Raw genomic sequence first — 11,137 nt, forward strand, 5'->3', positions numbered from 1 at the left:
CAGTAAGGACTTGCCCCAGAAAGGAATTGCACTGCTCTCTGACTACATCTTGATGTACTCTGTGCTACAGGAGACCCAGGCACATGGGACAAGTCTTAAAGCCACCTAAACATGGCCAGATGGGATGGGAAGTCAGAGCAGAGTTCAACACAGGGCTGGTTTGATTTGTATTTTCCTCCTCTCGTGGGTGCAAGTCAGGAGCTGCAGATTGGAATGGCTGTCACTGACCAAACCTGACAACATCAACTAATTCCACTATTATTCCATTCCTAACAGTAACAGGAAGGAATGGTTTAACTCCTGAACCCTCCAACCTCCAGAGCCTCTGCCTCAGCTCTGGGGCAGCTCAGATTCCTGCAGCTGAGGCAGCCTCCAGCTCATCAGGAGGAGCCCAACCACTCCAACCAAAGCCTGGCCTGGCAGGAGCTTTGAGATCCCCCCATGCCCCAGCGCTCACCTCCCCGTGGTGGTGTCGGCCCTGCCCTCCACAGCTGCAGGTTTCTGCTGCTCGTAGCTCAGGGACACTGTGGAGGTGGTGTCAGCCTTGGCTATTGTCACCTCCTTGGCCTTGGAGGCCTCCTCCCCGCAGTGAGGGCAGTAGCTGGTGTCGTTCACCTGCGAGGCACAGCTCTTGTGGAAGCGGTGGGAGATGCTGCTCTCGGGCTGACACTCCATGAAAGTGCCCTTAAAAAACCACAAAGAAGGAAATTCAGCCCCTGCTGGGCCTGTGCCTCGCCCCTTCACATGCTCCATGCCACTCCTCACCACCTCTCTCGGCCCTGCTGCGTCCAGTACAGTAAAGCAAGCACTGCCACTTCTTTAGAAGAGAACAAAACCAAGGTAAAGGGGGAAAAACTCACTTGGTTAAGGACTGCAAAGCAAGATTTTGAATTGTGTTTGGGAAACAGAACAAAGAAGTCCCAATTTCCAGCTCTTCCCTCTAACGCTTGAAGTTCTCGCTTGTGTCTCTAGAAGTGCCAGTGCCCTGTAAGGACGCCCCCAAAACTGCAAAAGAAACCTTCAGACCTGTGCTGAGCCAGCATTAAAACTACCTGAAACACAGCTGTACACAAACCATGCAAGAACCTGCATCAATCTGTCATTGACCCCACTGTAACCCAAATGATGTCACTCTTCTGCCTGGACCAGCCTAATTAACCCAAACAAGCTCACTGCCCATGCAACAAACTGGGCAATTCCTGTTAAAATTATCTTCCCTTTCTAACAAAGTCCCTGCAACTGCTGTGCAGGAGCCAGAGCTCCCTCCTTGTGCTGTCAGTGCTGCCTGAAGCCCTGCTGTGCTCTGGCTTGGTGATGGTGGCACAGACAAACACTCCAGGTTCACCTCTGTGCACCAGCACACAGCACTGAGAGATGGAAGAGAGTGCAAGGAAAGGCCAGCCAAACCCCCTCTTCTCCTGAATCCAGTCCTCCCAAGCAATCTAATTAACTCTATTTCAGCTTTGCAAATGCCTTGAAGGGTTTTGAGGGTTTTATCTTTTAAATGATCTTTGACTCAGCAAGAAAACCCAGGATGGCTCCACTTACTACAATAATGCTTGAGACAACTGCAGCATCTTTCCTTGAGTCATCTTGAAGAATACCAGCATCACACAATTAAGCCTCATCATCACTCCATGAGCCTCAGTTGGTGCCTTTCAGCTTTATCCACAGGGAAAGCAGAACATGGCCACCAAAGGACTGCAGCAAGTCCCTTAAAAGCCTCGGTGGCACAGGTGGAAGAAGCAGCAGGAGATCACAGAGTGGTTTGAGCTGGAAGGAACCTTGAATCTCATCTGGTTCCACCCCCTGCCATGGGCAGGGACACCTCCCACTGTCCCAGGCTGCTCCCAGCCCTGTCCAGCCTGGCCTTGGGCACTGCCAGGGATCCAGGGGCAGCCCCAGCTGCTCTGGGCACCCTGTGCCAGGGCCTGCCCACCCTCACAGGGGAGAATTCCTTCCTAGTATTTAATCTTCCTAATATCTAACCTAATTGAGATCTCCAACACTGCCTTGGTCCAGTGCCATCACTCAGGTTCCCCATCCTGAGGGAACACAGAGGTGGGAGCACAGCTTCATTTGCAAACCAAGCTAAGACTTTTTTTGGATGTGACTGATCTGTACACGAAGAAAAACAACAAACCCTTGTTCCAAAGAAATTCCAAAGGCAAGACTTCCAGCATGTGAAATCCCTTTGGTAACACCCCTTGGGGGTCCTCCAGGAAGATCAAGGTGATGATTTCAGCTGCCCTCACACACATTCCTATTGAAAACACCTCCTGACGTGCTGTGGAACGAGGTGGGGCTGATGCCAGGAAGTCAGGACACCCCTTTAGGGACCATCTCCACCTTCAGCTTCCAGCTGTTGCAACAGGTACCCCCTTCCCTAGATTGAGAGCACGAACTTACTGCAGTGCAAAAGTATCCACAGCCAGGGCAACACTGGTGTTTCACCATCCTCCCTCTATGGTCCTCACACAGCACCAAAAGCTGGACTTTGTTAGACGGGCGCATCAGTTCATACTTAACCACACTGTTTGTGCATCGGCCCAGCTGGAACAGGAGAAATTAAAGGCAATGAAATTACTGCAGACCACACCACTCCCTGTGCTTGTGCAGAGGAAGACTTTGCACACTGCCTCAAGGAGCCCTGGCTTTTTCACAGGAATTCAGCTGTGTGCCAGAGAGCATTAGCAGTGCAGCAGGAAGCTGTGAAAGCTGCTCTCAGGAAGGAATGCATCATTTACTAACTAACATGCATGTGCACCCCGAGTCATTTGTTCCTTGCAACAACAACAACAACAACAAAATGATAACTGGAAATAGGCAACAGCCAAGCAGCAGAAGGGGCAGTCCCAGGGGCCTGACTCACACAACACACACTCTCCTCTTGCCAGGAAGAGCGGGTGTCAGTGACCAAGAGAAGGAGACCATACACACTAAATCTTGTTACTGCTCAAAACTCCCAGGCACAGGAAGATAGAGGGGAAAATAATTGCTCCTCATTGCCAGCGAAGTTATCGTCTATACTGGTTCCAGCACTGGCCCCTGCCCAGACCACAGGGATGAAGAGCCAGGCTTTCATGAGAGCTCAGCTAAAGTCATGTTTGGAACGGGTTTTCCAAAGGATTTCACCAATCTACAGCTCTGGGCTTAAAAATCAGAGGATCACAGAACCGTGGAATGGTTTGGGTTGGAGGAGACCTTAAAGCCCATCCAGTGCCACCCCTGCCATGGCAGGGACACCTCCCACTGTCCCAGGTGCTCCCAGCCCTGTCCAACCTGGCCTTGGGCACTGCCAGGGATCCAGGGGCAGCCCCAGCTGCTCTGGGCACCCTGTGCCAGGGCCTCAGCATCCTCACAATTCCTTCCCAGTCTTCACCTGCCCTCCTTCAGCTTGAAGCCATCCCCCTTTTCCTATCCCTCCACGCTTTCTCCTGCCCCACCTTGTCTGTTACTGGCAGCAGGTTCCAGAACGGGGTTCCCCGTCCCCAGCCAGTGTTCCTTGCTCTGCTGCACCAAGAGGGAGCAGCACCTCCTACAGCCACCACTGTCCCAGCATGACAGGACACTCTTTGTGTCTGTTTCAAGCTCCTCTTGATAATAATCTTGCTTTCCCCAAATACCTGGCAAAGGAGATTTATAAACTAGGAATAGCAGGTGAAATGCTGTTCCAAGGAAGGGTTCCTTGGAGGGAAGGTGGAGAATTTATTCAGCTCATGACAGAGTCAGTCAGGAACTCAGTGCCACAGACTGTCCCTCTGCTCCAGCCAAGGATTTGCTGCTTTTTCTCAACAAAACTAAACTTTCTAATTTTTTAAAATTTCACTCCTGCAGACACACACTCTTTTCCCTGTGGGAAAAGAGAATGGATTTTAACCTAGGCTCATCATTCATCCCAGCATCTCCAGTTCAGCTTTCCTAAATTCCAGCTGCAAAGACTTCTGTGGCTGGGACACCTTGGCCAGACTGATCCCTGTCCCACCCCGAGCCCAGGGGCTGCAGGGTGGCACAAGGGGACCGTGGATCCTTCCCTGAGGAGGAATTTTACTGAGCTGAGGAAATTCCACTGACAGGTGGAAAGCTGCACTACCCATGTGAGGAAGACCCTGAGCTGTTATGCCACACTTTATTATTTGTTAGAAACTCTAGAACAAGTTCAACATGATTAATTGCTATTTTCCAACCATTAGAGAGTGCAGCAGGGTGCTCATAACTATTTATAACACTCTCCAAGGACATGACAGTCTGGAGAAGCCACTATTCACACATATAATATTCCTTTAACATCTCTGAGTCACTTATCCCATTATCAAAAAGAATCTAACATAAAGCATGGCCTTTGCTATTCCTCCCTGTGATTTATCCAGGGACAGGACAACTCACCATAGCCAGGAGCAGCAATTCTTTCACACACCTTGTGTTTGTTTAGAAACCCTGGGGTCCCCCCTCTCTCTGATGAGTCTCCCAGGACATTTTCTCTTTAATGAATCAATTTTGTCATTCTTTGGAAATTCCTCTCTCTGCAGGTACCAGCACATACTAACAGAAGCAGAGCTGGTCTACAAACATGATTATCCCTTTGTCCCTCCATCCACCCTTCTCCTGGGATCCTAGAGGAGAACTAGGGATATTCTCACTCCTTGTGCTACCACTGGTGAGTGTGAGCGTGCTGCAGTGAGGCTGAAGCTGAAAAGAAACCCAGTAAAAGGAGAATCCATCAAGAGCATTCCTGTCCTGCAGTGCTCCCTTTCCAGATTGTGGAATGGAGTCACTTCTGCCACTTCCTTCCACACTTCTGGAACCAGCAGAGCCCAAGCAGCCTGGCTGTGACCCAAAGGCACCGAGTGCAATCCCTGTCAGAGCTGGGGCTGCACAGCTGCCAGGACATGGAAGCTTTGGGACAGAAAGAGAGGAGGACAGAGAAAGGCTGGGGCAGCAGAGGCCATGCCAAGCTCCTGAACTCAACACCTGCCCACAGAAAGGTTTGCAGCAGTTCCTTCACAGTCAAGGGAAAGCAGCTCCAATCCTTGAGTGGATTTTCTCCCTCTGCTGCAGGTCCCTGTGTCTGAGCCCATTTGGCCTGAGGTGTGAATGTTACATCAACCACATCCAGCCTCACAGGCCAGGACAAGCCTGAGAGAGGCACCCAGAGCCTCTCCCAGTGCAGCCACAGAGCTGCTCCCTCCCCAGTGGCCTCACCCAGTGCTGGGACAGGCACAGAGTGCTGGGGCCCTCAGCTGAGGGGGGGACACGGGCCCTGCCACTCCTCACCAGTGGGTCCCAGGCTAGCAGGCCCAGAGCCCCTGAGTGACCCCCACGTGCTCCTGGCCCAGCCTGTCACTCTTTCTGGCCTTGTCCTCAGCAGGAAAGGCTGTGGGGAGCTAAAGGACAGGCTCCTACCTCGTTGTCCACGCTCTCTGTGGCCATGCACTGGTTGTTGGCTAAGGTGGTGATCTCTCTGCTTTTAGGGGTTTCCATTCGACAGCTACACAGGGGCACCTCCTGCAGACCATCCACTTCCATGGCTTCAGGGCCATTGGAGAGACCTGGGGCACAGAAAACCAATGAATGAGCTCCAGTTCTCTGCCAGGAGAAAGGATTCAGTCCATCAACAGCAGCCATGCCCTGTGACATCTTCCCATTCCATGTCCTGAAATGCTCTCCAGGCTTTAGCAGCACCCTGTAAAAGATCCCTTCACACCAGCTGGAGTTTGCAAAAGCCTCCTGCACTTTTCCAAGTCCAGCCACACTCAGCTGACTGTGCTGAAATCGAGAGTGATAAGTTAAGATCAGTTTATTCTGAGAAAACCTCAAAAAGGCCAAGCAATGAGGTGCAGGTTTTTATCAGCCTCTCTCCCCTCCCCACAGCTCTGGGCTCTGGCACCAGGAAATTTGCAGGAAACCACCCAGAGCTGGAAATTTGAATAGGCAGTGGAGTGATAAATAGAGATGATCAGGAAAGCACAAACACCTATTTGCAAAGGCTTATTACACAGATGGGAAAACAAAATTCCTGGGACTGTTTGGTGTCAGCCAACCACAAATTATTTATTTTGGAAAGAGAACAAACCAGGGAAAAGAAAGCAGCAAGATGCTCCAATGTTCTTGCCTTTCCCTCATCTCCTCTCAGATGCTGAACATTTACAAACCTGTGGAAAAGTGGATGAGGGCTTTTGAGGGGGGTCACTGTGGGAATATTCCTGTTCCTCTGGATTGAAATCAATCACTGAGCCACGCAGGATTGTCAAACTGGCCTAGTGACAAGGGGGCTGATTGCAGTCCCACCCTCCTCTTCCAGGCCTGCAGTAAACCATCTCTGCAATGTTTGCAGCACAGAACCCTTTGGCCTTGGGGCTGGTTCACCCTGAAGCTTTCATCCCAAGCTTTCATCCCAAGCTTTCCCTGCCCACTGCTTTGGGATTGACTCACACTGAGAAGGAAGCTTGCTGCTATTTTTCAAGCTTTTGAATGGAGAATGGAGAGCTCTCTTGCTGTGAGGTTTTGCAGATTTAACTTCATCCCTGGGGGGGATTCCTCCTCAGCTGCCCTGGCAGTGGCAGCCCTGCCCCAGAGCACCCTGCCCGTGCCTCTGACCCTGCCAGCTGAGCACGAGCTCCTTTCATCCCATCAGGAATTCCTTGAGCCAACAAGTTAAGTTGCAAGCCCAAGCCTAGCAAAGGGATATTTCAAGACATTCAAGGCCAGGGAAAGTCCTTGCTGTTTTCATGTAAAATCCTGTCAAGATCTTAAAGGTTTAAGAGTTTTCTCTGGGAGCACAAATCACAAAGCTCCTTCCTCGCCTTCTGAGCTGTCACTTCCCTAATCTGTTTGACATCCAGAGGCTGTGGTGAAAGCATCCCTCATCCCTCCTGACCCTCCCTTGGTGGGGAAGGCTCCCACCCTCTCTTTGAAGTGCCTCTATCAAAGGAGCCAGACAAGCTTTGAGGGAGCAGTGGGGACAGAAAGGCAGATCCAGACAGGGGATGCCAGATCTGAGGAGAGTTCAGCACTGGGAGCAGCAGCTGGGGCTCAGCACCCAGGGCCCAGCACCAACCCCTTCCCTTCCCTTCCCTTCCCTTCCCTTCCCTTCCCTTCCCTTCCCTTCCCTTCCCTTCCCTTCCCTTCCCTTCCCTTTCCCTTCCCAGGGCTGAACGAGCCACTCCTGAGGGAACCCAGTGGCAGCAATTCTGGGGGGATGCTGAATCAGCATATTCCAGGGAATGGAGGGAGCTGCTGAGTGGGACAGGAGGGCTGGGGCAGTACCTTGGACCATTGGTGAGAGTATTCCTGAGCTAACGTGCCTCACTGGAACTGGGATCCCATCTACAGCCTCATTCCATCCCAGCACCCTTCCTATCCTCACCCACACCCCCAGCCTCACCCCCATTCCAAATCCATCCCTACTTCTATCCCAGCCCCATCCCTATCCTCCTGCTCATCCCCAGCCCAGCCCCATTCCCATCTCCTCCTCATTCTCATCCCAGCTGCATTCCTACCTCAGCCCCATCCCTGCCCTCATCCTCACCCCCAACACAGCCCCATATCTATCCTCATCCTCATCCCCAACTCAGCTCCATATCCATCCTCATCCCTACCCTAATCCTCATCCCCAACCCAGCCCCACATCCATCCTCGTCCCTATCCTCATCCCCATCCCTATCCCAACACTCATCCCCGCTCCAGCCCTATCCTCCCCCTCATCTCGATCCCTAATGCCCAATCCCTAATCCCCATCCCACCCCGATCCCTAATTCCCACCCTGATCCCTAATTCCCATCCCGATCTCCAACCCCCATCCTATGCTGATCCCTAACTCCCACTCCTTTCCATCCCGATCCCTAATGCCCCATCCCTAACCTCCACCCCATCCCGATCCCTAATGCCCAATCCCTAACCTCCATCCCCATCCCGATCCCTAATGCTCCATCCCTAACCTCCACCCCATCCCGATCCCTAATGCTCCATCCCTAACCTCCACCCCATCCCGATCCCTAATGCTCCATCCCTAACCTCCATCCCCACCCCGAGCCCACCCCGCTCCCGCCCCACGCCGGTTGCTCTGCGCGCTCTGTGGCCGCCAGGGGGCAGCCGGGGCCCCGCACGGCGCCACCCAAGGAACAAAGGGACCCCAAACCCGACCCCAAATCCAACCCCGACGCCAAACCTGACCCCAAATCCAAAACCGACCCCAAATCCAACCCCGACCCCAAGCCTGACTCCAAACACAGTTCCAACTCCAAACCTGGTCCCACATTCAAATCCAAACCCAAACCCAGCCCCAATCCCAATCCTAAACCCAACCTCGACCCCAGTCCAATCCCACCTCCAACCCATCCCCAACCCCAAGCCCAGCCCAGCCCAGCCCCAGCACTCACCTCCCGCTGGCGAGGAGAGGATCCCCTTCACCCGGAGGTCCAGGGAATCCAGGGACACCTCCATGTACTCCATGCTGTTCTCCTGGCTGGGGCCCTCCCTGCTGCCCAGCGAGGCTTTATAGGCTTCAGCACCTGGATGGGAACAGGGCATTCCCACAGACCCCACAGGAACAGCCACCCCATGGCTGGGAGGCTGTGCCCAAGCCCAGGTTGTGCAGGGTCCCTGTGGGAGCCATGAGGGCAGAGCACAGGGAATGTGCCACCAACATCTGGGCATGGCTGGGCACTGCTCTGCTCACACTGAGTGCCACCTCACCCAGGCAGGGAACAAGCAAAGGGGATAAATGAGATGGGTTCAGCCTCTGCAGGGCACAAGGAAGGGATGACCCACGGCTGGAGCACCCTCCTGCCCCCAGCCTGGTACACACTGGCCAGGCACAGCCAACTGCACCTCAGGAGGAGGATGAGACAGGTGACATCCAGCTGAGTGGGAGGGGAAACACAAAAAAAGCAAGTTCTGCCTCCAAGTGAGCAGAGCTCTGCTGGGAAGGGATTGTGGGAGAGGGAACTGAGTGTCTCTGCACTCCCTTGGCTTCACTTTCTCTCCTGCTTTGCTTCTGCCAGTCCAGCTTGGCCAAGAGGGTTTGGGTACCCTTCCAGACCAGCTCCCACCTTGACTGAAGGGGCAGAAAACCAGCCTGCATGTGAAATGCACAATTAGGCATTTGCTGTGACAGGGATCAAGGGCCCCTATGGCCTCCTGGGAGGAAGAGGAGGGAGCCAGGTGAGTGACAGAGCCCAGGCACAGAGCAGGGGCTGAAAAATGGTCAATTCACTCACAAGTACCAAAAAGCTGCTGATACAAAAATGACCTTTTTGCCCTGAACTAGCAAACCCAGAAGAATAAAATAAACCCTTTGGTGGCAGTGGATGTACGACACCTCAGAATGAGGCTGAAGGCACAGCTGCACTTCCACTTTATCTCTCCCATGTTGTTACCTTTCCCAAGGAAGAATCATCACATCCTGCCTCTCCTCACCTCTCACCTCTCAACAGAGCTCACTGAAACCTTTCTGGTGCTCAGTGACTCAGGACAAACAAGAGGGACCTTGAACAACACCCACGCTTGGGATGGGCCCCAGGCAGCTCCTTCCAAACATTGTGGTTCTTCCACAAGGAGCAGAGCCAAGCTGCACATTCCATTCAGCTGCACAAGCACCACACAAAAGCAATGCAGCACCACTCCAGGGTGGTTCTTTCTTTCCTTCTGCATCTAAACATCCTCCCTGGAGCTCATGGGACAGGAGTCCACGTGGACACATGACACAATCCCAGACTGCTTTGGGTGGGAAGGGACCTTAAAGCCCATTCCATTCCAAACTCTGCCATGGCAGGGACACCTTCCACTGTCCCAATGTCCAGCCTGGCCTTGGGCACTGCCAGGGATCCAGGGACAGCCACAGCTGCTCTGGGCACCCTGTGCAAGGGCCTCAGCACCCTCCCAGGGAACAATTTCTCCTGTATAGATAACATCAATTTTCTGTCTTTCAGTCTGAAGCCATTCCCCCTTGTCCTCTCACTATCTCCCCATATAAAATTCCCCTTCCTCCTTTTTGTAAGCCCCACGAGGCCTTTTTTTGGATACTCCAAAGTAAAGGGATTGGTGAACAAAATAAAATTCCTCCAGCATTCCAAGGACAAAGCCACAAGTTCTGCTGTGACAGTGACACCAGCAGCTCCTGACAGTGAGGGACAACTCCACAGCCTGGTTCATCACACAGCCCAGCCTTGGGAAGGAAGGGTGAGCCCAGGCCTCAGGTCCTTCCCCCAGCACCTGAAAGGCTCCCTGGGATGGAATTTAGGAACAAACCCCCATTCATTACCTAGCACACCTCCTTGTTTCTTTTTATTCCTCCGCCTCCTCTTGCGGGTGGGTTTCAGCCATGGACTGTCTGTCTTCCCTTTCCTCTTCAGCAGCTTCTTCTTGACACTGGACTCGGAGCTCTGGGGAAGCAGAGAGGCCACGTGCACGTCAGGCATGGTGGCACCAGGGTCCCTTTGTGGAACAGCCCTCACCCAGCTCGAGCAGGGCTCTGAAACCAAGGGCTGCTAAGGTGCCTTTATAGCACTGAAAAGGAAACCCAGGCACACGTGGGGGTGGATTTCCTGTCAGTTCAGCAGGCCAGGCTGCACTTTCTCTTCCATGGAGGCCCTGACACCACGCTCACGAGCAGCACTGCAGGTGGGCAGGCACGTGCACACTTCCAGCTTCTCCCAAAAAATAATTGTAGAATCACAGAATATCCTGAGCAGTACGGGAGCCACAAAGAGCACCAAGTCCAGCTCCTGGTCCTGCACAAACACCTCACCCTGTCCCTCACAGGGTTGTCCCAACGCTTCTTGAGCTCTGGCAGTTGGGTTTTCAAACTCAAATGTTCATGTTTCTCCACAAAAAAACACACTTTGCACTTGAAGGGCCACCTGGCAGCGCTGGAGTGGACCCAGGGGAAATGAGCTCCACAGCAGCAGAGCAGCCCCCTCCCTGAGCCAGGCACAGCACAGACCAGTCATGCAGCAAATACTCAGCCACACGCATGAATCTCAACAGACTTTGGGTTTTGGTTTCAAAAAATTCAGTTGTCTGGGGTGGGGTTTCAAAGTCAACATCAGAACAGGAATCAGGCACCCCAACCCTGCCAGGGTTTAATGCATCAATTACAAAATTCATGTTCAGACTGAAACTGTCAGCTCCTGATGCT

The 11,137-nt window shown here is 53.0% G+C and overlaps 1 protein-coding gene across 13 annotated transcripts in view; it reads right to left on the minus strand.

Annotated features, from left to right (window-relative positions):
- The window catches only part of EHMT1 (euchromatic histone lysine methyltransferase 1), a 119,353-nt gene that overhangs the window by 26,159 nt on the left and 82,057 nt on the right, over positions 1–11,137 (minus strand). For 11 of the 13 annotated variants that reach the window (XM_030961171.1, XM_030961174.1, XM_030961178.1 and 8 more), the window contains 5 exons: positions 10,262–10,382; positions 8,379–8,510; positions 5,404–5,549; positions 2,410–2,553; positions 458–684 (listed from right to left, as the gene is read on the minus strand). In XM_030961171.1, coding sequence (XP_030817031.1) covers positions 458–684; positions 2,410–2,553; positions 5,404–5,549; positions 8,379–8,510; positions 10,262–10,382 — 770 coding nt within the window. The remainder of the gene's footprint in view (positions 1–457; positions 685–2,409; positions 2,554–5,403; positions 5,550–8,378; positions 8,511–10,261; positions 10,383–11,137) is intronic. The other 2 variants (XM_030961182.1, XM_030961183.1) reach the window with 1 other exon arrangement.

This window comes from Camarhynchus parvulus, chromosome 17 (genome assembly GCF_901933205.1).
Source record: "Camarhynchus parvulus chromosome 17, STF_HiC, whole genome shotgun sequence".
Lineage (NCBI taxonomy): Eukaryota > Metazoa > Chordata > Aves > Passeriformes > Thraupidae > Camarhynchus > Camarhynchus parvulus.